The 27,422-nt window shown below is 45.4% G+C and overlaps 1 protein-coding gene and 1 long non-coding RNA gene across 5 annotated transcripts in view; one reads left to right on the top strand and one right to left on the bottom strand.

Moving 5' to 3' along the window:
* The window catches only part of UBE4B (ubiquitination factor E4B), a 120,967-nt gene extending 118,423 nt beyond the window's left edge, over window positions 1–2,544 (bottom strand). For both annotated transcript variants that reach the window (XM_042951387.1, XM_042951385.1), the window contains exon 1: window positions 2,466–2,544. In XM_042951387.1, the coding sequence (XP_042807321.1) occupies window positions 2,466–2,489 (24 nt within the window). In that variant the 5' untranslated portion in view covers window positions 2,490–2,544. The remainder of the gene's footprint in view (window positions 1–2,465) is intronic.
* LOC122227131 lies at window positions 27–26,187 on the top strand. Of its 3 annotated transcripts, XR_006205905.1 has the most exons (6): window positions 27–324; window positions 2,233–2,956; window positions 3,544–3,710; window positions 16,459–16,532; window positions 21,729–21,941; window positions 25,894–26,187. It is a non-coding gene; the product is annotated as an uncharacterized LOC122227131 (long non-coding RNA). The 3 variants fall into 3 exon arrangements; XR_006205906.1 differs by lacking the exons at window positions 27–324; window positions 2,233–2,956 and adding an exon at window positions 3,417–3,449; XR_006205904.1 differs by lacking the exons at window positions 27–324; window positions 2,233–2,956 and having other exon boundaries at window positions 3,460–3,710.
* Window positions 26,188–27,422: the final 1,235 nt, after the last annotated feature.

Raw genomic sequence — 27,422 nt, 5'->3', positions numbered from 1 at the left:
TCATAAAGAAGATTTAGCATCCCCCCCCCCAAAAAAAAAAAAATGAAAGAAAAGGAAAAAGCAAATCATCTCAATGCAACTTCATCACTATAGTTGAAAACAGGTTAAAATACCTGCCCTGCCCTACTCATAGCATCATCTTGGCATATGGAACACAAGTCTGAGTAGTGTACGTACGGAATGTAATGTAAATAATGAAGGTTTGGAATGTAGGTTCCTGAAGGGAATGAACTTAGTCATGGATCTACTCCATAGAGCAGTGAACTCACTGTAATGTGCTACACAAACAATAAACAGCAAGGAAGTTAAAGACAGAAGAAAAGGGTAAGAATTCCAGCCGATCTATGAGGGGGACCAGAAAGTACCCATAATGTAAAATCTTCTGAAGCTTCCAGGCTGGTTATATCAACCTCTGTTTTCCAGAGACTGTATTGTCACACATTTCCATTTGGTTAAGATATAAAACTCTGCCTTACCTGATTTCCTAATTCAGCCTGAAAGATCACTGTCTTACCTGTTTTCACCCTGAGATGTATGTTTGCATTTTCAGCAATATAAATGTATTACTTTCTATACTTTCTAACATTCAAATGAATGTCCCCTATCATATCTGTGACAAGAGTTTCCACCAAGAGAGTAACAATACAAGGCAAAAATTCTGGAAATGTCTTGGGACATTGTTCACTTAATCCCAGAATTAAGGAAATGGATTAACAACAACAACAAAAAAGAAACTTAAGATTTTTTTTTCCCCAAAAAACTTTGTTCCAGCTTCCACTGAGAGTATATTAACAGCTACCGAACGGTTCCTCTGCGTTCAGGCCACCTAACTGTCGAATATAACTTTATGTTGATTTAATATTAGTAAATTTAAGTTTTCACATTTATTTCAATATTCTTTTGAACCTGAAAAATGCTTTTCTGATCTCCTCCCACCATGATTACATTTGTTCCTCTGTGACCACAAAAAAGTTACAACTTCCTCAAGAACTGGGTAAAGTGAAGTACCACCGTTCAGATTATACGGTGCTTCATTTGTTTGAAAACAATTTCTGGGTGAAATCTCCAGTATGACGATTCAGAGAACGTCACGAAAAAAATAATTTCGGGAAGCAAAGGACTACTAAAAACATAAACATTTTGTCTTCAGAGACATTACCCATTAACACTGATGTTAAAGAAAGGGGACACGGGAGGGGTGGTAAAAATTACCTAAAACAGAGTGCCTCTAAGGGATCTCTTGAGAGTTACCACCCCAAGGAAGGAAACTGTTCAATATTCTTCTAATTTTAGTTACGATTGCATTCCTGACGTATTTGAGAAAATAAGAGTCAGTAACACAGAATGAGCCATCCTGACTTTCCAAACAGCCAAGGAGCATGACCCACAAAATTATTTGTTTTCGTTCCTAGCTGACACTCGAACTCACCTCTTGCATGCTGCATCCCTGGAGAACTGTAGTCCCTAACTAAATATATTGACTACGCTAGCTGAAACTAAAGCATGTATGTTTTATAGCACAGCCAACCTGATGGATAGCTACTTTCACTGTAGGAAAGCGTTATATGAACTAGTGAAAGAAACGAGGAGGTATGCTGAAGAGAGGCAGGCCAGCAGGGATCCTGAAGGGGAAGCTCCCAATTTGTAAAAAGGAAGGGATAGAAGTCAGTAGGATCACAGAAAATTCCTGGTACCCTAATTGCCACCGTTTTTAGGACAACCTTATTAAATGATCTCTAAAACATCAAGAAAGGGATCTGTAAGACTCCTTCCAGAAATGATAATGGGAGTTTAAAAGTCATTTCCTTCCATTTGCTTCCTGCACAGAACACAAGTTAGAAAGGGCCAAAAACCGGAGAAAGGCAGAATGAAAGAGAAGTATGCCAGAGGTCACTAGTACCTGTTAAATTGCAGAATTTAACTGGAATTCACTGAGCTTGTTAGATGTATATTTTGTTAAATACCAAAGAATCTGTCTGTAGGCCACCCCCAAACACAGACGTCTGTTTAATCAACTTATGCAATGCAACAGCCACACGTACCTGGGATTTCAAATACTGCCTTTAAAAACACACACCCAGACGTTCTAATTCCACCCAAAATTATTTTCTTAAATCTCTGCAGTGAGGCGCGCGTGCACGCACACATTAACTTGATGTAAATGTAGCCTTTCTTGCCTAAACACCCCGAGGAAAAGAATAAACGCCTCAATGTGCTCTCCTCTTCTTTCAGACCCTAAAAGCCTCGAAAAGAAGCAAATGGAGTTCAGAATGAAGAAAGAGAGCAAGATAATACGGGAGAACACAACCAGAGACCCACTCAGGGACCCGTTTTATTCTTGGAAAATGTCATCTCCATTCCTTCCCCAAGCCCAAAGGCCAGGCACCACCGGCGCAATACCTTCCTTGTCCAAAGCGCCAAAGAGTTGCCAACTAATCTCCCAAGGTGTCCCCCAACCTCCTCACCTCATCAGCGCTCAGCTCCTCCATCGCTTTTCTCTTAATGGTGAAAGGCGTTAGGGAGAGATCCTTCTGTTCTTGTGACCAGGGCGGGAGGAGAGTGGAAGGTGTCTATCGGGCTGTCTGGTCCCCCGAATGGGGGAGGTTTCAGAATTGCATAGTCAGAGGTTAAAAAATAAGAACACGAGAGGCACTGAACCGCCCTGGCGTCGGTCACTCCAATCGCCCCAGAGCCTCCTACAGCCGCCTGTGCCCCGAGGAGCCTCCTTTGGCCGCCACTGCTGCTGCTACAGGGTTATCTTAAGGCGCCACTATTGCCCTCTGCTTCCCAGGTTACCCGGACCAGGGACTCGGGTCTCCAGCTCGTCTCGTGCCCTGAGCCTGCTGTGTCTTCGCGGTGGTGGCACGGCAGGTGTGCTTCCTCCAGCAGATCCTGCTCTCCTTCCTACCCTTTGCCCCTGGCGGGAACTGTTGGACTGCAGAACGGATGCCCCGAGGTAAGGCGACCCCAGAGCCGCCGAGGCAGAGCCCAGCACTGAAGAGGGAAGCCCCTCCCCTCCCAAAGCAGGCCGGCCACGCCCCGCCTCCACGCCGGAGCCCGGGCAGGGGGGAGGGGGAGGACGGGACTCGCGATGCTCTGGACGGAAGAGTAAATCCTCCTACCCCTCCACCCCTACTCTTACCCCCTCGCCCCACCAAGTATTATTCATCAAAACAACAGGGCGGCCATCTTTGAAAGGGATCACGTGACCCCCGCCAGGGAGGCGGGGCTTCTGGCCCCAGGACGAGGCAGCCAATGGGCCGCGGGCGTCGCGCCGCCGATTTCCTCTCGCCGGCGTCTCCTCCCGCTCCCGCCCCACCCCCTCCCCCCGCAGCTGTCCCGGAGGGGGAGGGGCGAGTGGGGGCTGAGGGCGGGCGGCGCGCGGGGGGCGGGGCGGGGCGGTGCCATGGCGACGGCGCGGGGGTGGCCGGCGCGGCGGGCGGGTCCAGGTAGGCTCCCCGGAGGCCCGGGCTGGCGGGAAGCTGGGCGTGGAGGGGACGGGGGGCCTGCGCCGCGACCCCGCCGCGCTGCCGTTGTTCCCAGGCGATTGCCGTTTCGCGGCTCGGCGATGCAGACCACGTAAAGGACGACGGAAAACGTCTCCCTGCTGGCGCCGGTTCTGTAACGTATTGAGCGCTCACGTTCTGAAAAAAACCTTTGGACCCTCTTCTACCTCCGCCGAGAAAGCCCATCTGGAAGGAGACTCTAAAGTACAACTTCTATTTATTTGGCTTTTAGAGAGTTTCTGCTTTGGTTTGTTTTTGGGTTTTTTTTTAGCATGTTCCAAAGTGACGGTAAAATTTGAGAGTATAAATGATAGACCCAGAAAATTTCAAAGTGCTTGCACAGACATGAGAAAAGCTTTTGCTGTCAAAGAAAAGAAATCATCCTTACTTGCACAAGAATACCATTTTTTAATCGAGATATGCAATTATTAAAATCCTATTCGTTTTAGATGTACAACATAAGGTTTTGTGGGTTGGGGGTGCTGTGTTGTAAGTTTTTATTTAAGCTACGGTTAGTTCAGGAGCGCCTGGGTGGCTCGGTTGGTTGAGCCTCTGACTTGATTGCGGCTCAGGTCATGATCCCAAGGTTGTGGGATCGAGCCCCATGTCGGCCGTGGATCCTGCTTAGGATTCCCTCTCTCCCCCTGCCCTTCTCCCCAGCTCATTCTCTTTCTCTCTCAAAAAAAGATTCCAGTTAGTTCACATACAGTGTAATATTAGTTTCAGGTGCACAATCTAGTGATTCAGCACTTGCATATAACACCCAGGGCTCATGATACAAAGTACATTCCTTGATTCCCATCACCTATTTCACCTACCCTCCACCCACCTGCCCTCTGGTAACTATCAGTTTGTTCTCCAGTTAAGAGTCAGCTTCTTGGTTTGCCTTCCTGTCTCTCTTTTTTTTTTTTCCTTCTCTTTGCTCATTTGTTTTGCTTCTTAAATTCCAAATATGCTTGAAATCATACAGTATTTGTCTTTCTCTAACCCACTTATTTCATTTAACATAATACTCTATACCTCCATCCATGTCCTTACAAATGGCAAGGTTCCATTCTTTTTCATGGCTGAGTAATATTCCATTCCATTCCTCTTCTTTATCCATTCGTCATTCCATGGACACGGGCTATTTCCGTAATTTGACCATTGTCTATAATGCTGCTATGAACTTGACATTTCCCTTTGAGTTAATATTTTTGTATTCTTTGCGTAAATACCCAGTAGCGCAATTGCTGGATCAGAGGCTAGTTCTGTTTTTAACTTTTTGAGGAACCCCCCCCCCCATTCTTTTTTCCACACCGCCTGCTCCAGGTAGCATTCCCGCGAACAGTGCAAGAGGGTTACAATATAATGATTTGATATATGTATATTTTGCAAAATAATTACCAAGATAGTTAACATCTGTCACCACACATATAGTTACAGTATTTTTCTTGTGATGAGAACTTTTTTTTTAATTTTTTTTTTTTTTAACGTTTATTTATTTTACAGAGAGACAGAGCATGAACAGGGGAGGGGCAGAGAGAGAGAGGGAGACACAGAATCAGAAGCAGGCTCCAGGCTCCGAGCCATCAGCCCAGAGCCCGACGCGGGGCCCGAACTCACGGACCGCGAGATCGTGACCTGAGCTGAAGTCGGACACTCAACCGACTGAGCCGCCCAGGTGCCCCATAGAACTTTTAAGAATTATTGTCTTTGTTGGGGTACCTGAGCGGCTCAGTCGGTCAAGTGTCCAACTTCGTCTCGGGTCGCGATCTCACGGCTCGTGAGTTCAAGCCCCACGTCGGGCTCTGTACTGACGGCTCAGAGCCTGGAGCCTGCTGAAGATTCTGTGTCTCCCTTTCTCTCTGCCCCTCCCCTGCTCACATTCTGTCTGTCTGTCTGTCTCTCTCAAAAATAAATAAACATTAAAAAAAAAATTTTTTTAAAGAATTATTGTCGGGGTGCCTGAGTGGCTCAGTTGGTTGAGCGTCTGACTTCAGCTCAGGTCATGATCTCGCGGTTTGTGGGTTCGAGCCCTACGTCGGGCTCTGTGCTGACAGATCAGAGCCTGGAGTCTGCTTTGGATTCTATGTCTCCCTCTCTCTATGCCCCTTCCCACTTGCGCTCTGTCTGTGTGTGTCTCTCTCTCTCTCAAAAATAAATAAACATTAAAAAAAAAATTTTTTTTTTAAATTATTGTCTTAGCAATTTTCTTTTTCAATGTTTATTTTATTTCTTTATTTTGAGAGAGGAGGGGAGGGGCAGAGAAAGAGGGAGACAGAGAATCCCAAGCAGGCTATGCACTGTCAGCACCGAGCCCGATGCAGGGCTTGATCCTACCAAATGTGAGTCTGACACTTAACCAACTGAGCCATCCAGGCACCCCAGCAATTCTCAATACAATATGTAATGCAGTATTTTATACATATGTATGACAAATCTATAATACAGTATTGTTAACTGTAGTCCCATGCTGTACATTAAATCCCCAGGACTTACAACTGGGAGTTTGTACCTTTTGACCGCCTGACCCATTTCGCTCACCCCTACCCCACTCTGTCAATCACTGATCTGTTCTCTGAAGTACACAAATATTTTGTAATGTAGAAATCTAAACTGAGCATTCAATGTAGCAGTATCATAAAATTCTAGATTCTGCCACATCCCGAAGAATATACTTTGTTGGATGGTCTACTAAACCATAATCTTAAAGATTGTATTCTAGAATTAGAAGAATTTCAATTTTTCCCCCTTTGGTACTTGCTTAGAATAGTAAGCCGACAGCTAGATATGCAAGGAATTTGTGAGTAAAATGAGACCACTACTGGCTTTGCAAATTATCTGCTCTCCAGGAAAGGAATTCCGGGTAAGCCAGAATTTGGACTCTGGGTGACATTGATGTTAATATATTCACTTCTCCTTATTTTCAACATCCTTATTGTGATATAATTCACACACCATACAATTCACTCATTTAAAGTATGCAGAGGTCAGTGTATTCACAGTTGTACGACCATCACTAATTCCAGAACAATTTCATCACCCCAAAAAGAGACCACATACCTATGAGCAGGTCACTTCCCACTCTCCCCTCTCCTCCCTGGGGGCAACCCAGTAACCTGCCTTCTGTCTCTGAATTTTCCTGTTCTGGACACATCAGTGGAATCCTACATTATGTGGCCTTATGTGTCTAGTTGCTTTCTTTTTAAAAAAAAATTGTTTCTAATGTTTATTTCTTTATTTTGAGACCGAGTACAAGTGGGGGAAGGGCAGAGAGAGAGAGAGGGAGACACAGAATCCGAAACAGGCTCCAGGCTCTGAGCTGTCAGCACAGAGCCTGATGTGGGGCTTGAACCCACAAACTGTGAGACCACGACTTGAGCCGAAGTCGGACGCTTAACTGACTGAGCCAGCCAGGCACCCCTAGTGTTTATTTATTTTGAGAAAAAGAGAGACAGAGTGTGAGCAGAGGAGGAGCAGAGAGAGAAGGAGACACAGAATCCCAAGCAGGCTCCAGGCTCTGAAGCTCTGAACTGTGAGCACAGAGCCCAACATGGGGCTTGAACTCACAAACAGCAAGGTCATGACCTGAGCCGAAGTCGGATACTTAACCAATTGAACCACTGAGGCACCCCCTTTTTTTTTAATGTTTACTTATTTTGAGAGAGAGAGTACACAAGTGGGGGGAGAGGGGCAGAGGGAGAGAGGGAGGGTGAGAGAAAGAGGGAGGGTGAGAGAGAGAGAGAGAGAGAGAGAGAGAGAATCTCAAGCAGGCTCCACACTGTCGGTGCAGAGCCAGACCCAGGGCTGGATCCCATGAACCGTGAGATCATGACCTGAGCCAAAATCAAGAGTTGGATGCTTAACCAACTGAGCCACCCAGGCACCCTCTTATCATTTTCTTAGTAACCTCTTTTCTCTAGACACTTTATTGTAAGAATACAGTTTATGATACACATAACACGCAAAATATATATTTATCAACATTTATATTATCAGGAAGGCTTCTGATTGGGTAGGCTATTAATAGTCTAGTTTTTGAGGAGTTAAAAGTTATACATGAAATTAAAATTTTTTTATGTTTATTTATTTTTGAGGGGGGGTGCAAAGAGAATGGGGGGCAGAGGGTCTCAAGCGGGCTCCACGCTGACAGCAGAGAAGCCCTATGTGGGGCTGGAACTCACAAACCACATGGATGCTTAACCGACTTAGCCCCCCCGATGCCCCAAAAGTTATACATGAAATTTAGACCTGGGGTGGGGGGGTTGGTACCCCCAAACCACTCTGTTGTTCCAGAGTCCACTGTAACACCATCACTTTGGGGATGTTCAGTCCATAACAATAGTCATATATTGTAAGAAATATCCCTCCCATTTTATGATGGGAGAACAAAATTTTCAGGGTTAAATGGCCTGCCCCAAGTCAAACAAGAAAATGACCAGGAACCTTGCTTCCCCTGAGTCCTATCCCTGTCACGCAAATATCTCCGTGAGTTACAAGGACACGATATCAACGTTTTTACCATTTCCAAGGGAACTCTACACCCTTTCTTTTTCTTCAACTCTACGATACTTTGTGTCAATACAATGTAATTTTGTAAAATCACGAAAATTAGAGATGAAGTCCCTTTGGTCACATACTACTGTACTCCCAGGTGTTTTCCAGGACGAGTACAGTTTTTAGTGCTTTTTACATTTGTGTTTTACCCCAAGTGCTAGAGTCCTTCCACTTCCCTTAGGAGAAGCTTTCCCACTATAGCATAAAAGCGTCTCAGATGTGTTCATGATACTTCGCTCATATTTGTCGTTTTGTTCAGTCACTGCCATTTGCTCATTACTTCAGCCCCTTTGGACCGTGGAAAATAATGACTTCTGCTCTTGGGAGCTACCAAGCATCAGGGCCCAAGACAAATCAGTTCTACCTGGAAATGAGCAAAAGTACTTTTTTTTTTTTAATTTTTCCTTTGATGTTTACTTTTGAAAGAGAGACAGAGAGAGATCACGAGTGGGGGAGGAACAGAGAGGGAGACACAGAATCCGAAGCAGGCTCCAGGCTCTGAGCTGTCAGCACAGAGCCTCACGTGGGGCTCGAACTCACGAACCACAAGATCATGACCTGAGCCAAAGTCAGAAGCTCAGCTGACTGAGCCACCCAGGCGCCCCAAAAGTACTTTTTAATCCTAGTGACAGATAAAGGAGGAGACCATAGGACAAACTGAAACACGAAACTGAAAATAAAGGTACACCATGGGCAGATTTTGTGATCTTATAAAGGGAGAGGAATTGTGTGGGGGCTTTATTTTTATTTTTTCCAGAACCCTTTTAGGAATAGCGTTTATTCAAGTACCAGCACATAGAGAGTTCACTGGATCCAAACATGTCTTCCTAATGATCTACAAAGCTCCATCTTCCCCTAGGTGATCTCCCTTGGGATCTATAAGTATATTCTATTTTCCCTACTGCCATCGACCCCTTCCCCTGGACTCTGGATTCCCTCCCCTCCCACCTTCTAAAGGACTTTGGTCCAGGATTTATTCCCTTTCTTTTGCACCATCATTTTTCTCCCTCCCTGCTGGACACATCATCTGGTGTAGGAAGACAAACTTAAAAAACCTCTACCCTAGGGGCGCCTGGGTGGCTCAGTCAGTTAAGCGTCTGACTTCGGCTCAGGTCATGATCTCGCGGTTCACAAGTTTGAGCCCCGCATCGGGCTCTGTGCTGACAGCTCAGAGCCTGGAGCCTGCCTCGGATTCTGTGTCTCCGTCTCTCTTTGCCTCTCTCCCTCTCTCTCTCTCTCTCAAAAATAAACAAACGTTAAAAAAAAGAAGCAGAAAACCCTTCAGGATGAAGTTTTTTTTTTTAATTTTTTTTTCAACATTTATTTATTTTTGAGACAGAGAGAGACAGAGCATGAATGGAGGAGGGTCAGAGAGAGAGGGAGACACAGAATCGGAAGCAGGCTCCAGGCTCTGAGCCATCAGCCCAGAGCCCGATGCGGGGGTCGAAGTCACGGACCGTGAGATCGTGACCTGAGTTGAAGTCGGATGCTTAACCGACTGAGCCACCCAGGTGCCCTGGGGATGAAGCTTTAAAAAAACCTCTACCTTGACCCTACATCTCCTTCGAACAATGCCTTCTTTCTAGGCTTCCTTGACCGCAAAACATCCCAAAAGAGATACCTTTTATTATTTCCATGCCCTCCCTTACTCCTATACCATTCTGAGAAAATTCTCTTGTCAGAGTCACCGATCACCTCCATTAGGCCCAGATCAGTTCCATTTCTGTGTCCCTACACCTGCTGGCCTTCTCAGCAGCAGCCAGCACAATTGGGCACTTGGGAAACACTGTCCCTTATATTGGCTTCCATGAGGCCCCACACTCTGGCTTTCCGCCAGAAACTCTTTCTCGGGTTCATTTGCTGCCTCGTCACCCAACCTTTAAATATTGCAAAGGGGCGCCTGGCTGGCTCAGTTGGTAGAGCATGACTCTTGATCTTGAAGTTTTAAGTTCAAGCCCCACATTGGATATAGAGATTACTTAAAATGTTTTTTTAAAAAGGCATAAAGTTAGATAGATAGATAGATAGATAGATAGATATCGTAGAGCCACAGGGCACCAGGTTGAACCCTCTCCTCCCTGTTGATACTCCTTCCCTAAGTCTCCAGTCCATGGCTCTATTTTTTTTTTAAGTTTTATTTATTTATTTTGAGAGAGAGCATGAGCAGGGGAGGGGCAGAGACACGCAGGCAGGGCTCAAACCCATGAACCGTGAGATCATGACCTGAGCCAAAATCAAGAGTCAGATGCTTAACTGACTGAGCCACCCAGGCAGCCCTCGGGCCCATGGCTCTAGAGAGCATGTACATATGCTGATTGCCAAGTATGCATTTGTAGTCAAAATCTCTTCCCTGAATTCCACTTACACGTCCAGCTGCCTCGGTGATATTTGTATTGGGCCGTGTAATAGATACTTCGCCGCCACACATCTGCCCCCTCCCCTGCCCCCAGAGCGAATGTCCTCATTAGCCGTCCAGTGGCCCAAGCCCAAAGCCTTGGCATCATCCTTGATCTCTTCTTCCCTTCACACAGTCTGCCAACCAGTTATAGCCGGTCGTACTCCACATGTTCATGAGCTCGCCATTTTCTTCTTTCCAACTCCCCTGCAGTCCTTGAATCCAAGCCACCATCGTCTCCCGTGGGGCTATTTCACTGGTCCCATTTCACTCCTGTCCCTTTTCAATCTACACTGCAGAAAACAGGCAGTGAGACCTTCTTAAAACACAGATCATGTCATTTACCCATTCAGAAACCCCCTCAGTGATTCCCATTGTCCATTGAATAAAATGGCAAGATCCCTATCATGACTTGTAAGATCCTAAGGCATTTGGCCACCTCGGATTCTCTTGCCTCGTTTTATACCACACGCCCTTTCTCCTGTGCTTCAGCCTTCCCTCTTCAGTAAGACAAACTCTTGGGGCGCCTGGGTGGCTCAGTCAGTTAAGTGTCTGACTTCAGCTCAGGTCAGGATCTCATGGTTCGTGGGTTCAAGCCCCACACTGGGCTTCCCATTGACCGTGCAGTGCCTGCCTGGGATGCTCTCTCTGCCCCCTCCCCCGCCTTGCGTGCGCGCGCGCGCTCTCTCTCTCTCTCTCTCTCTCTTAAATAAACTTAAAAAAAAAACTGATTTAAAAAAAAAAAAAGACAAGCTCTTTCTCTCCTAGAGGCCTTCGTACTTGGCATCTCATTTACCTGAAAAACTCTTCCCCCAGCTTTTTGCGAGGCTGGTTCCTTCTCATCCTTCAGATCTTAGCTCAAATGTCACGTCTTCATCCGTGCATTAATTCATTTAACAAATATTTATTGAGCCCTTTGCATTTTAGGCCCTGTTCTAGGCACTGAGCATACAATACGTGTGGCCCTCGGAGAGGCAGACACCCGGCTAGAATTAGACGAGTGAGAGATTGAGGTAGGGAAGCACGTGTGGAGGATGAGGGGTAAAAGAGAAGGTGAGGGGTGCTTTCAGACTGACTACAGGTCAGCCACTGTGGAAAGGGGAGGGGAACGGAAGCAGCATTGAGGAGAAAGAGTCTCACTCTGCAGAGCAGTTCTAAGGAAGATTTCGGCCAAGTTGCCCAATGGAAAAATCCCACCTCCTGCAGGAACGGGCCTGAATTAGCATTGCACCCCGCAGGTGGGACGGGCCCTGGGGAAGCCCGGCCTCTCGCAAACACTGTGGCCGATCCAGAGGGCCACAGCTGGAGTCCTGTGTCCACCTCCTGCCCCTCAGCAGGGAATCTGAGTCCTCCCGCTGCCGCGGCCCGCTGGCAGGACACGCTCGTCCTCCTCCTCCTGTGTCCAGGGATGGAGAATTTGAATGCCACTTCCCGCCACATGCTGCCGGCTCAACTCACTCTTCTCCGGGGCAGGAGGAAGAAGTTAGCTGCTTGCCGGCTTTGGGGTAGGAGCTGCAAATGCTAGACTCCGAGCTTTGATCTGACGGTACCTGTTTGGGGGTCAGGTTTTAGCTCGTTTTGTTAATAATAAAGGTGACTTTTAGAAATTTCCACTCTTGCATCTCCTAGGTTCCTATTCCTCAACAGGTTCCAAATAGAGAACCTCCACCCCCACCCTGGAAAGTCCCGTCACCACCCTGAACAAGGTAGACAAGGTCCGAATACTCATGTGGCTTCTGTGCACATAAGTCACCTTGCTTTCTCTGTCATTCTTTTACTATATCCCGTTTAGTTCTCTCGTGGCACTTCATCAAAATCGGAAATATTTTCATTTGCCTGTTTATTTGTTTATCGCCCTCCCTCCCCCCCACACTATCTCCCACCAAGAGGATGTAAACCCTTCGGGGTCAGAGACCTGGCCCACCTTGTGTTTTGCTAAAATCCCAGTATCTAGAAAAGTACATGACTATTCAACACGTATTTATTGAGCACTGACTAGATACAGAGATGTAACGGCATAAAAAACAAAACAATTCCTGCCCCTGTGGAGCTTATATGCTGGGGGGGTGGGGAGGGCGGAAATAAAATAAGTAAATAGATTGTATAGTATATTAAAAGGAGACAAATGCTATAGATTAAAACAGATCCAGGAAGGGGAATAATGCTGAGATTAGTGTTTCCATTTTAAGTAGGGTGGTCAGAGAAGACCTGGGCAAGAAACATCTGAAGAAGGACTTGAAGGGAGTGAAGAAGGGAGCCAAGGGGGTATCTGTGGGAGAGCATTCAGAGCAGAGGTAACAGAAGGCCCTGAGTCAGGAACAGGCCTGGCAGGGCCAGTGTGGCCAAAGCAGAATGAGTGTTAGAGCAAGTAGGAGGTGACGTCTGTGGCTCTTTAAGACGGGAGCTGCTGGAAAGTTTTGAACAGAGAAGTGACCTGATCCCCTTATGTTTTAAAAGGATCACTCTGCTAGGTGGAAAACAGACCTGAGGGGAGCAAGAGGAGGGGCATAGAGACCAGTTAGGCAAGAGGTGCAATGATCCAGGCAAGAGGAATGGTCCCGGTGAAAGAAAGGTTTGGGGCTCAAACCAAGGACCTGGGACTCAAACCAAGATGGCAGCAATGAAGGTAGGGAGAAGTGGTTGGATTCTGGATCTATGGTGAAGGAAGAGCCAACAGAATTTGGGAGAGGATGTGAGAATGGATAAGAAGGGGGAGGTCAAGATGACTCCAACTATTAGTAGCGACCATTCATTGAGATGGTGAGGAGTATGGGTGGAGTAGAAGGGAGGAGAAGATAATGGGTTCAGTTTGGGACATGTTAAACCTAGGATACGCATGAGACTGTGAAGTAAGGTTGTCAAGTAGACAGTGGGGTCTAATAGGCCTGGAATTTGGGAGACAGGTCTACACTACAGACATCTGTTGAGCGTCTTTAGTGCACAGATGAAATTTAGTCATGAGATGGGATGAAATCACTCCACGGGTGATTACAGCAAGAGAGGAGGTCTCTGGACTGAGCTGGGGGAACTCCAACATTAAGAAGCAAGGAGTGGACAGGGCGCCTGGGTGGCTCAGTAGGTTAAGCGTTGGACTTTGGCTCATGTCATCTCACAGTTCCTGAGTTCGAGCCCGGCATCAGGCTCTATGGTGATAGCTCAGAGCCTGGAGCCTGCTTCGGATTCTGTGTCTCCCTTTTTCTCTGCCATTCCCCCCCCCCCCCCCGCCCCACCGCATTCTGTCTCTCATTCTCTCTCTCTCTCAAAAATAAATAAACATTAAAAAAAAGAAGAAAGAAAAAACGTGGGGGGGGCAACTAGCTGGCTCGGTTGGTGGAGCATGTGACTCTTGATGTCAGGGTTGTGAGTTCAAAACCCAGGTTGGAGTCTACTTATAAACAGACAGACAAACAAACAAGGATAGACAACTCTCTCAAGAAGTTTTGTGACGAAAGAGAGCCAAGAAATGGGACATCCGCTGGAGCAAGAAGTGGGTCAAAGTATTTTGTGTCTAAGATTGGGAGGGTGGGGCACCTGGTTGGCTCAGTTGGTTGAGCGTCCGACTTCAGCTCAGGTCATGATCTCATGGTTTGCGAGTTCGAGTCCCGCGTCTGGCTCTGCACTGACAGCTCAGAGCCTGAAGCCTGTTTGGGGCGCCCGGGTGGCTCAGTTGGTTGAGCATCCGACTTGGGCTCAGGTCATGATCTCACAGTTTGTGAGTTCGAGCCCCGCGTCAGGCTCTGTGCTGACAGCTCAGAGCCTGGAGCCTGCTTCGGATGCTGTGTCTCCCTCTCTCTCTGTCCTTCACCGGCTCATGCTCTGTCCCTCTCTCTGTCTCTCAGAAATAAATAAACGTTAAAAAAAATAATAATAAGATTGGGAGGAAATAATAGCATATCTTGTATGTTCATGAGAATTATTCATAGAGAGGGGAAAATTTGAAGAGTTAGGAGAAAGTGGAGAGAAAACAGGAGCACTGTTAGATTCTGTGCACCAGTGGGGTCGTCTTTGAATCCTTTACCTCCTAAGAAGTAAGCGTGTCCTCACGTAAGAGGATATTTCCGCTTGGAAGGAACATCATAACAATTTATTTCTTACGCAAAAACAATAGCAGTTTATTTCTTATGCAAAGCCTGTAAGGCCTCCATCTTGTTTGCCATTGCTGCTGACTTGATGTTAGCAATTTTCTAGATGTTCAGCTTTCTTCTTGCATAAAATGCTGCAGCAGACCTGCCAAGGAGTGACCACTGCTTTATGAGGCCTTGTTGGTAGCGGTAGGTCATTTGGGGCTATGATCACAGGTCATGCGTTGTGATTGACTTAACGCCTCTAAAAGTTAACTCTGTTAAGTCTGCCTTTTCTGATACTCACCTGGGCTAAAGATTCAGAATTTCTCTTGCTAGGAGTCGGGTCTCATTTCCATGGGATTACACAGCCTAATGTCTGGGGTTGTTTGATACACTCAGCAGACGTGGTTGCCAAAGCCAGGAAGGAAAAAAAAAAAAGAAAAGAAAACAATGCTGCTGACTCAGTCTCTCATCTATGCTGGCATCCAGTAACCACATGCTGGGCGAAGCATTGTGCAAGACACAAAGACTCACTGGTGAATCAAGAAACCCTAGGTGTTACCCTACTCATAAGATGCTTACAGTCAAGGAGAGAGAGAAAATACAGACAGAAGTGTAAGTCACAGTCGAACGTGTTAAGTGCCATAAAAGAAATTAAGGAAAGCGCTGAAAGAGTCCAACAACAACAACAACAACAACAACAAAAGAAAGAGAGAGATTATTCTGGTTTGGATGATGGAGCTCTGATTTACTGAAATAGGCAAGGATTCTGAAGGAAATTTACCCACAGCCCTCCTTACAATGATCTCAGCTTTCCCCCATATTTTAAAACATAATGATTCACTTTTATTTTTTTTTAAGATTTTACTTTATTTTTGTTTTCATTTTCTTAACATTTTTATTTATTTTTGACAGACAGAGAGACAGAGTGTGAGCAGGGGAGGGGCAGAGAGAGAGAGGGAGACACAGAATCCCAAGCAGGCTCCAGGCTCTGAGCTGTCAGCACAGAGCCTGATGCGGGGCTCAAACTCACAGAGCTGTGAGATCATGACCTGAGCTGAAGTCAGACGCTCAACTGACTGAGCCACCCAGGCACCCCTAAAGATTTTATTTTTAAGTAATCTCTACAACCAACGTGGGGCTCGAACTTACAACCCCGAGATCAAGAGTTACATCTCTCCTGACTAAGCCAACCATGTGGCCTGCGATTCATTTTTATAATCCCCTGAAAAACAGGAACATTTTGACCCCACTTTCATTTTGCAGCCAAATGGACAGATGCTACCTCTTTTTGATAACATTTTCCCATTAATGTTATGTTTAAAATTTAATATCAGAAGAGTTTTGTTTAATTTTTAAAAGCTAACAAGTGGTTGCATTTTAATAAAAATAAGATTTACTGTGTTTAAAAAAAAATTTTTTTTAACGTTGATTTCTTTTTGAGAGACCGAGAACAAGCAGGGGAGGGGGAGGAGCAGAGGGAGAGGGAGACCCAGAATCCGAAGCAGGATCCAGGCTCTGAGCTGTCAGCACAGAGACCAACGCAGGGCTCGAACCCACCAACCGTGAGATCATGACTGAGCTGACATCGGATGCTTAACTGAGCCACCCAGGTGCCCCTAGATTTAATGTGTTTTTAATCAGGTGGACCACTCACCAACTCAATATCTGTATTTCCTCATTAAGTGATAAGAAAAGTGTTATCTGAAGGAAACTCTATATTGGCTATATTTTCATAAGTCACCTGCCTTTCTCTCTTCGCTTAGAAAAGATTGATAAATGTGTCAACTGGCATAAGAAAGGGACATGGTGGAAGGTCACCACCTTACCTGGGAGGAAATCAGTCACATCAAATTCCAGGAACTTGAGGAGAGGAAAGAGGTTCGTATTATCACAAAATAAAAAATACTAATTGTGCCTCTTTCCCCTCTTTCTTCTTTCTTAATGTTTCTAGCAGCTTCCAGTGTCACTTGGCTGACGTCACAGCCGACCCGAGAGAGGCAGGAAGAAGTTGTACTTCTACTGAAGGTAGAAAATCATCTAAAAAGCTATAATTTGTTTTGTTTCGGGAGGTTATAAGTTTGATGTGAGTAAAGGGCAAAGAGAACATGTTCCTTCCTCCCCCAGCTTCCAGCAGTGTGTGTGTGTGTGTGTGTGTGTGTGTGTGTGTGTGTGTGCATGTGTGTAAGAGGAATTGGAGAGGTAATCAAACTGTTTAGAAGGTATGTCAACCATGTAAATTGTAAAACATAAGGCACGTTTCTATTTTTATGCAACCACATAAAAATTACACGTTTTTATCAATGTTTTATATAGAGAGGGAGATATATAAATACTTACAAACCTATGTTATTTGAACATGATTTCCATTGGTATATTTAGTGCCTGTTTTCTTATATCTCTAGCTGGCATATATTTTTTACCTTTTTTAAAACTTTGAGTATGGTTGACCTTGACACGTATTTAAGATGAGATTCCACTATGAAGTTGTAGTTTGCACTATTCTGAGACACAGGTTCCCAAATGATACTCTAGTCAGTTTCTGTTCAAGTGGACTTCATCGCAGGGATTGTGTCCTTGTCTCTGAAAAATTGTACCAACAGTAAAATAACAAAGCAAACAATCACAGGACGATTTTTAACTCTTACCTGTTTCTCTGGGGATATTCTTTTGACTCTGGGGGCCAGCGGGGGGGAGTTTCATTGTGAAATATAACGCACGTACAGAAATGTGCATAAAAGTGATTATAAAGTACATCCCGTGCATTCACCACCTTGGTCAAGGAACTGTGTTGCCGGACCAGACCGTAGTCACCCGCTGTAACCTCATGCCTTCACAACACTGTCCCTTCAGTCTAGAGGGGCATGATCCTAACTTCCACAGTGATGATTTCCTTGCTTTTCTTCATAATTTTACCATTTATGCGTGCATCTCAAAACACTACACAACGTTTGCCTATTTTTTAATTGCATGTAAGGGAAATTATACTGCAGTATTTCCCTATAACCTCTTTGTAGTTCAACATTACGAGATTCATCCGTGTTATTTGATTTAGCCTGCACGGCCCACTCATGTGTATTGGCGTAAAATATTCCATTGTATGAATCGTATGCCACAACTTACTCATCCGTTTTACTCTTTTTAAGTTTTTTCAGTTTATTAATCCTCTCGGTAAAAAACTGGGCTATATCACTGCAGAATCGCTACTTCCTGTTGCGAGCATCAATCAGCATTGGCCTTTGCAGTGCCCCTGACTTGATTGTTTCTTTTTTAGTGTCAGACTCTACTGTTTTCTTGAGATCTTTTTCTTTTTTTCTTTTTTTTCCAATATCTGAAGTTTATTGTCAAATTGGTTTCCCTACAACACCCAGTGCTCATCCCAAAAGGTGCCCTCCTCAATAGCCATCTCCCACCCTCCCCTCCCTCCCCCCCATCAACCCTCAGTTTGTTCTCAGTTTTTAAGGGTCTCTTATGCTTTGGCTCTCTCCCACTCTAACCTCTTTTTTTTTTTTTTTTCCTTCCCAGAGATCTTTTTCTTCTCATACAGGCCACGTCTTGAAAATCAAAGGTCAGGTTCATTTTTTTTGTTTTGCCTAATCCAAGAAGTTGTAAATTATTCTGAAGCCAGTTATCCTGCAGCATCAAATGGGTTCTGAATCCAAGTACAAAGATGACGTTTGGTGTGCTCTGGTACATTTGTACTTTTTTTAAAATTTTTAATGTTTATTTGTGAAAGAGAGAGAGAGACCGAGCATGAGTGGGGGAGGGGCAGAGAGAGAGGGAGACACAGAATCCGAAACAGGCTTCAGGCTCTAAGCTGTCAGGACAGAGCCCGACACGGGGCTCAAACTCATAAACAGTAAGATCGTGACCTGAGCCGAAATCAAGAGTCAGATGATTAACCAACTGAACCACCCAGGTGTCCTGAGCCATTTTATTCCTTTTTTTTGTTTTAATGTTTATTTATGTTTTGAGAGCGAGAGAGGGGCGCCTGGGTGGCTCAGTCGGTTAAGCGTCCGACTTCAGCTCAGGTCATGATCTCACGGTCCGTGAGTTCGAGCCCCGTGTCGGGCTCTGTGCTGACGGCTCAGAGCCTGGAGCCTGTTTCGGATTCTGTGTCTCTCTGTCTCTCTGCCCCTCCCCCGTTCATGCTCTGTCTCTCTCTGTCTCAAAAATAAATAAAACATTAAAAGAAAATTAAAAAAAAAAGAAAGAAAGAAAGAAAGAAAGCGAGAGAGACAGAGTGCAAGCAGGGGAGGAACAGAGAGAGAGGGAGACACAGAATCCAAAGCAGGCTCCAGGCCCTGAGCTGTCAGCATGGAGCCCGATGCGGGGCTCAAACTCACGAACTGCAAGATCATGACCTGAGCCGAAGTCAGATGCCCAACTGACTGAGCCACCCAGGCACCCCTGAGCCATTTTATTCTTGATGAACATATATTTCCAGATTTTGGCAGTTATAAACAATGCTGTTATGGATATTTTCAGTTTTGTACCCTGGCACACCTGAGCACATGCTTGCTTGCTTTCTTTCTTTCTTTCTTCCTGGATTTCTAAAGCTTGTTGAATAGCAATGAAACATTTTTTTTTTTTTAAATTAACATTAATGAAAGAATGTTCTTTTTTTTTATTTTTTTTTAACGTTTATTTATTTTTGAGACAGAGAGAGACAGAGCATGAACAGGGGAGGGGCAGAGAGAGAGGGAGACACAGAATCGGAAGCAGGCTCCAGGCTCTGAGCCATCAGCCCGGAGCCCGACGTGGGGCTCAAACTCACGGACCGCGAGATCGTGACCCGACCTGAAGTCGGACACTTAACCAACTGAGCCACCCAGGCGCCCCAAATAATGTTCTTCTTTATCTACAAAAGCTCCTAGAACATTAAATCCTAGTCACCCCCACCTAATACAAAACATTATGATAAAGCAGAACCAGCCATTTGCAATTCTTAGCTTTTTCCCATCTTGGAGCAAGCAAAGCAAGATTGCCTTTTTTCTTTTTTCTTTTTTTTTAATTGCGAGAGCATGCACACCCATGCAAGCAGGGGAGGGGCACGGGGAGAGAGAGAGAGAATCCCAAGAAGGCTCCACCCTCGGCATGGAGCCCAATGCAGGGCTCGATCCCACGACCCTAGGATCGTGAACTGAGCTGAAATCAAGAGCCGACGCTTAACTGACTGAGCCATCCAGGCGGCCCAAGGTTGCCTTTCTTGCCGACTAATCCTCATCTGTACCTATGTATATATCTGTATATGTTTTTTAAAGTTTCTTTTTTATGATAACTCACGTTTGAATCTTTAAACAAGTGTCTATGCAGGAGGAAGGTGGGTGGAGCACTGACAGCACTTGTCTGGCCGTAGCCACGGGAACAAAGGCAGAGTTCAGACTGGGCCTCTGAGGGCAAGGCTCCCGACCCAGGCCAACCCCCCCTGCGTGGAGGTCTGAGTTGTCAAAGATGACACTGTTTTGGTAACGAGCTCCTGGGCAGACTCCCGACCTATTTCCAGTGACTGCGTGGCTTCATTCAGGCTGCTAGCCACTGTGGTGGAGAGGAAGACGCTGGAGGGAACATTCTGTCTTTCAAGAGAGTTGCTGGTTTCCAGGCTGAGCATCACTGTGCCTCCATGCTGTTCCCTTTGGGGCTTCTTGGCAAAATGCAAATCCGCCTCCTCGTCCCTTTTCTGGCAGCAGCGCCTCCCCCAGGGTGAAGATTTCAACCTTGCCCTCGGAGTCGGGCTCTCTCCCCTCTGGAGCTGGACTTTGAACTCCTTTCCAAACGCCAGGAAAAGGACTCTGCCTGGACCGAAAGTCCTTTCCAGCAAATGTGCCTCCAGGTGAAGCACCAAGGGTTTCAGAAAGCGCTTAAACCTGCACCAGGACTGGTACTGTGCGGAGTGCAGAAGGAACCACTTTCTGGAATGGGAGCACTTCCTGCTGGCTCCTGGGCTGTTCGAGCTGTGCAGGGTGCCCTCGCTCGGACCCGGCGTCCCTCCTTCCTTTGACTTGAAAATAGCCGTCTCTTCATTATAATGCAATTATTTCTTTTCCCGGCAATTTCGAATATTTTTCTCAGTTCATTTACATTCATGGGCTTGAATGGAAAGCTCAAGTGATATATTTCATACCTGGACTTACCTATGTTTTGTTGGTTCAATCTAGTGATGCCATCCTGCGTCATTCAGGGCGCAGGGAAATGGGAGCAGCTTACACAGGACGAGAGAGGTACCATAGCGCGACGCTAAGTAAGGCGGTCTCTAAAATCACGGGGGTTTCAAGCAATTTGCCAGCAAATCAAGCTTCCGCAACCTTCAGTTTTTCAGTCTGTGAAGTTGAGATAATAATAACACTTACCTTACAGTGTTACTGTAAGGCGTGTCCTCAAGGACTCCTTACAACGCGCGTAACGAAGTCCAACCCAAGCTGTGTTAGATACTCGAAGGCTTTTACTGACCCGCCTGACTTGAAGGAAGAGTGGGAGGCAGGGAATGAGGGGAGAATGAAGTGCCTTCCTACCATCCATAAATAAAAATCTTACACTCCGAATGGGTCAGTTGTGCCCTTGTTACCTAAACTCTGAACCAGTCGCTACGGGTGTGGGAAATGCCAACCACGACCAAAGCTGTCCTGGCCCCCTCTCAGACCCAGGTGTGGCCAGTCCCATTCTAAGCCCCCGGCCGGGACAAAATGGGACAAGGGCAGAATGGATGGTAGAGAGGCAACCATAATGTCCACTGCACCAGATTCATGAGTAACTGAGCACAGGGCTCAGTCTGGGGCTTGGGACTCAGCAGTCTCTGTCAACGCTCGTCGTTCTACGTGCCTCCGGCACCATAATCTGCCCTGCCATCCTCAATATTAAGATAAGCACTCTTTGGGGCACCTCAGTGGCTCAGTTGGTTGAACGTCCCGACCGACATCAGCTCAGGTCATGATCTCACAGTTCCCAAGTTCGAGTCCCGTGTCGGGCTCTGTGCTGACAGCTCAGAGCCTGGGGCCTGTTTCCGATTCTGTGTCTCCCTCTCTCTGACCCTCCCCCCGCTCATGCTCTGTCTCTCTCTGTCTCAAAAATAAATAAACGTTAAAAAAAAAATTAAATAAAAAAATTTTTTCAAAAAAAAAAAAGATAAGCGCTTTTCAAAGGGGTGAGATAAATCTATACCTCCTCATGGGAAAAAAAAAAAAAGTTATCCTTTAATTTCATGACTAGTGATTCTTATATTCACAGAAAATGCTTTCGTAGCAGGAATTGAACTGGGTACCTGTTATTTTCAACCTCAGCCAAAAGCTTGTTTGTTGTACTGATTAGAAGACTATTTTGCAAAGGGCCCAACATGCTGCACCCCAAAGATGTAATTAAATGCTGATGGGCACACGGAGTAAATATCGAAAGTAAACCTGTCATCTGTGGAGAACTAAAGACCTTTCAAATGAATGGAGGGTAAGAAAATTAGGGGAAATAGTATCCTACAAAAGATCTCAGGGGAAATAAAGTAGGGATTCTTGTCCTGGGCAGAAACAAAGTGAATATAAAAAGCATCCATTATTCACTGTCTGAGACTCCAAACAAAGAGGTTATAAAATAACAATAATCAGCAACCAAACTGGAGTGAAATTTCTGGAGTGATGGATGTTCTCTGGAATGTGAGGGTATGTGGGGATGGTTGCACAACTGCATAAATTTACTAAAAATTATCAGACTGTACGCTTATAATGGGTGAATTTTATGGTGTGTAAATTATAACTCAGTAAAGCTGTTAACATTTTTAAGAACACAAGAGTCACACTCCAAGAAATTACATTTTTATTACAAGCAAAATTGAAGTGCTGTTTTTCCTCCTTCTACCCATCTTCTCTTCCTTTGTTCTTGTTTGTTTCTTCCTTTGTTGCTGTTTTTTTGTCTTGTTTTTGTTTTATCCATTTAAGCGAATTCAGAAGGGATAGGTAATGGAGACGCCTGCTAGGAGACATTCCTTTGCTAAGGATGAGCCTTTCCAGCTGTCTGAAGGGCCAACATCTGGTAGTGATTTTGTGGAAAGATCTTTGATCAGTTCTCCTTGGAGCCAGAACATGAGAGATCTAGACAGAGTCAAAGTCTCTGAAACTTTTTTTTTTTTTTTAAGTATTTATTCATTTATTTTGAGAGAGAGAGACCATGAGCTGGGAAGGGGCAGAGAGAGAGGTGAGAGACTCCCAAGCAGGATCCAAGCCACCCACGCAGACCTGCATGCTTGAACCCAAGAACCGTGAGATCATGACCTGAGCTGAAATCAAGAGTTGGATGCTCAATTGACTGAGCCCCCCCCAGGCACACACACCCCCCCCTTTTTTAAATCTGTGAAGCTTCTTTACAAACAGCAGAAACACTGAGCTTGTACATTTCTGAACTAGGGCTATTTGGTAGGAGGGGCTTTTTTTTTTTTTTTTTAACCTCAGCTTTATTGAGGTATAACGGACATACCTACTAATGGCCTTAATCGTGTTACTGATTTGACCCACATGGTTGGCAGATCAAAACCAGAATCTGGCACATCTTTACCTGGAGGCCATGCCGTAGCCTGGGAGATGGGGCAAAATTGCCTTGTGAAGCCTTGAGAAAGAACATATCACTCACAGTATCCAAAGGTGGGGAGTTGCGTTTTCGGCTTCCTTGTGGTCAGGTACTTTCCTCACCTTGCCCCTATAGTCAGAGGCCAACACCTCTGAATTTGGGAGCAGCGACCTAGAATAAGGTTTATATGCACAAAGCTTTGTAGAAAGCTTTGGAATATGCAAAGTGTAACTCAGTAGAAACATTAAATGTCCCTGAGTTCCCAACAACAAGCACACATGAGCACACAGTAGGCACACTGTATATTGAAGGAATGAAGAAATGAAGAATTGAAAAGTTTTCTCAGGGTGCCTGGCTGGCTCCGTCAGTAGGGCCCATGGCACTTGACCTCAGGGTGGTGAGTTTGAGCCCCATGTTGGGCACGGAGCCCAACAACAAATGAAGGAAGGAAGGAAGGAAGGAAGGAAGGAAGGAAGGAAGGAAGGAAAGAAAGAAAGGAAGGAAGGAAGAAAGAAGTTTTCTCTATAGAAATCATTTCTAGGGCACCCGGGTGGCTCAGTCAGTTAAGTGCCCGACTTCAGTCCAGGTCATGATCTCCTGGTTCATGAGTTCAAGCCCCATGTGGCACTCTGTGCTAACAGCACAGAGCCTGCTTGGGATTCTCTCTCTTCATCTCTCTCTGCCCCTCCCCCACTCCCGTGTGCACACTCTGTCTCTCTCTCTCTCTCTCAAAATAAACTTTAAAAAACGTCTTCCTGGTGTTCTAGTGGCCAAAATAGCAGAAGAAAAAGGAGAAACATACGTGAGGAATAAAGGTACAACATTTTAGGGGCGCCTGGGTGTCTCAGTTAAGCATCTGACTTCGGCTCAGGTCACGATCTCACAGTCCATGAGTTCGAGCCCCGTGTTGGGCTCTGTGCTGACAGCTCTGAGCCTGGAGCCTGCTTGGGATTCTGTGTCTCACTCTGTCTCTCTCTCTGCCCCTCCCCTGCTCATGCTCTGTCTCTCTCTGTCTCAAAAATAAATAAAAACATTAAAAAAAAAAAAAAAAAGCGGGGCGCCTGGGTGGCTCAGTCGGTTGGGCGTCCGACTTCAGCTCAGGTCACGATCTCGCGGTCCGCGAGTTCGAGCCCCACATCGGGCTCTGGGCTGATGGCTCAGAGCCTGGAGCCTGCTTCCGATTCTGTGTCTCCCTCGCTCTCTGCCCCTCCCCCATTCATGCTCTGTCTCTCTCTGTCCCAAAGATAAATAAACGTTAAAAAAAAAAAAAAAAAGGTACAACATTTTATAAAGCAGTAGGGTTGACCCAAGGTGAAATGATTCATCACGAGGAACATACTAAGTATGTTCTGAATAAGATTCCAAATATACACTCTGGAGCCAGGTCATCCGATTTCAGATTGACTTCCCCATTTTACGAACGGTGACCTTGAGCATGTTACTTCATGTAAGACAATCTGTGTCTCTCTTTGGGTTCCCGGACCCAATCCTGATGTAGGAGGGGGTGTTCCCACACGCACAGCCCCCAGCAATTCTGACACCAGTCTGAGAATTCAAGTCCATTCTGACACCATCCACCAGAGATAGCATCAGATCCCACAGGTTAAGGGCTCAGTCCTTCAACACTGCCCCCCGCACCTTTGCCACAACACTCCAGATGCCGATTGCAAGCCCTAGGCTGTTACCTGTGTCTCTGGCCCAACCAGCTACAGATAGGAAGTTCCACTGACCTCCTCTTTAAGTGCCTTTAATTTGCCAGAGCAGCTCCCAGAACTCAGGGAAACATGTTTATCAGTTTATGAAAGGATATCGTAAAGGACATGAATCGGCAGCCAAATGAGGAGATGCACAGGGTGAGGTCTGGGGGAAGGGCACAGAGCTTCCCTGCCCTCTCCAGGAGGACCATTCCCTCTACTCTCCGTGTGTTCAACCCAGAAGCTCTCCAAAGCCGGTCCTTTGGGGTTTTTATGGAAGCTCTCTTGCAAAGTCAGGATTGACTGGCTGATTCAACCTCTAGTCTCTCTCTCCTTCCTGGAGGTGGAGAGTGGGGCTGAAATTTCCAACCCTCCTATCACGCGGTTGGTCACCCCAGTACCCAGCCCCTCACCTTGGGTGAGGTCCAAACGTCACCTTCCTTAATGCAACAAAAGACACATTTATCCCACTCGACACTCAGGAAATTTCAAGGGTTTGGAGAGGTGTGAGCCAGGATCTGTAAATGAAGACCAAATATATATAAGAAAACTATTTTGGGGGCACCTGGGTGACTTAATCCGTTGACAGCGTGACTCTTGATTTCAGCTCAGGTCATGATCTCAGGGTTGGGTTCATGAGATCAAGCCCCACGTCAGGCTCTGTGCTGAGCATGGAACCTGTTTGGATTCTCTCTCCCCCTCTCTCTCTGCCCCTCCCATGCTCATGCTTGTTTTACTCTCTCTCAAAATAAATAAATTAAAAAAAAAAAAAACTATTTTGGTCATCTGTATGACCAGATATATATTTCTTACAAATCACAATACTGCAGGGTCAAAATTTCCTCATCTATAAAATGGGAGTAAGAATAGTAGCTATTTCATATGTTGTGAAAACTAAGTGTGCTGACCTCTGTAAAGTACTTAGAAATTGGCTTGACCCCTACATGGGAAGCATTATATAAGTGTTTTATTATTATTGTTGTTATTATGGCCTATTTTTTCAAACTTTCTTTTAGTGAATAGCACTTTTCAGCCTTTCTCTGTACATCATACCCTTCTCCATTCAGACCCATTGGTAGTGAACTACCAAAGGTATGTGTACTTAGCTGAGATACTTTTTCTTTCCTTTTTTTTTTTTTTTTTTTGAGATGTTCGTACTTTTGAATGTGAATTATGCCTGCCCCTTCTCCAGTCTTGTGGATTCCTAGTGTCTACAGTGGAAAGATCTGAGAATCTACACCAAAGGACATTAATACCGCCCACCAATATGAGGACATGAAACCAATCACCAGTCCAGAAGACGTATAGTACAGAGGTTCAAGCCTATGGTTCTACTCTCGGCTCTGTCCCTACCCAACCTCGTGACCCTCCTAGGAAATCACTTACCCTCTCTGTAACTCAGTGTCCCTCATCTGCCAAATAGAGATACCACTTACCACGAACACTGGGTTTTGAGTCTCTTCCCATTGGCAGAGGATGATTGCTTAAACCCAAAGAGTGGAAGCCCGGCTTAAAGGATTTTATTTGTTTGGTCGTATTTGGATTCCTGTATTGAGAACATACAAGTATTTTTATCATAATCATTATCCTTATCAATATCTAGGTAATATAAACTGAGGCAAAGAGGCCAGGAAAAATGAGAATCAGTTCTTGACTATTTTTCACAATTTATATTCAATAATGCTTAGGAATTCCTAGGTGCTTCTCTCTGACTGCACTGTGTTTAGTTTTTAGGACAGCTTCTGTGCAAAAGAAAAGCACACCTCGAACTGGCTTCAACAAAAAATGGATTTTATTGATTTACATCACCACAAAGTCCAGAAGTAGACTTTGAGGTCAGCTTTGTTCAGGAGGCCGAACAGCAGACTCAGGTTTCTTCTTGGTTCTCTCTCTCTTTGCTTTCTGCATTATCTGCTTCCTTTTCTGGCTGGCTTCGTTCAGGGTGTTCAGGTTCCGAGGATGGGGCATATTTCCTCACCCAAGCCTTGCAAGGAAGACTGATCATCTTGTCCCATCATTCCCAGCTAGAATCCTGAAACTCACTCAGATTAGATCACCTTGGACCACGTGCAGGGACAACAACGAAAAGCACTATGTGATTTAGTCTCTGTCACCTGTCACACATTTCACAGCTGGAGCTTGGGTAGAGTTAACTTCAGTAGCACCAAACAGATACCTTCCTAGCAAAAGAAAGTCCCATCATCCCCCTCAGTAGTTTCTGAGACAGCTTTTTCTGAGAAATAAGTGGCTAAATAAATACTAGGTTGCTATTTTAATTTTTTTAATGTTTATTTATTTTTGAGAGACAGAGCATGAGTGGGGGAGGGGCAGAGAGAGAGAGAGGGAGACACAGAATCCGAAGCAGGCTCCAGGCTCTGAGCTGTCAGCACAGAGCCTGACGCGGGGCTTGAACTCATGAACCTCGAGATCATGACCTGAGCTGAAGTCGGACGCTTCACCGACTGAGCCACCCGGGCACCCCAATGATGTATTATGTTTCATATCCAGTGGCATATTTTATGCAAATTAACACAAATTTAAATCTTTTCATTCATTTCTTGTCCTTAATTGGATTATCAATTCAAGAACAGTTTCATTACACTTATTCAAGATGAATTGTCATAATGAATTACTGCTTTTGGTAGGACTTAAAAAATATTTTTTTTGGTTATAATTC

Source organism: Panthera leo, chromosome C1, assembly GCF_018350215.1.
Source record: "Panthera leo isolate Ple1 chromosome C1, P.leo_Ple1_pat1.1, whole genome shotgun sequence".
Classification (NCBI taxonomy): Eukaryota; Metazoa; Chordata; class Mammalia; order Carnivora; family Felidae; genus Panthera; species Panthera leo.
The sequence above is the reverse complement of the archived record's forward strand: the minus strand, read 5'-3'. Positions and strand labels throughout refer to the sequence as shown.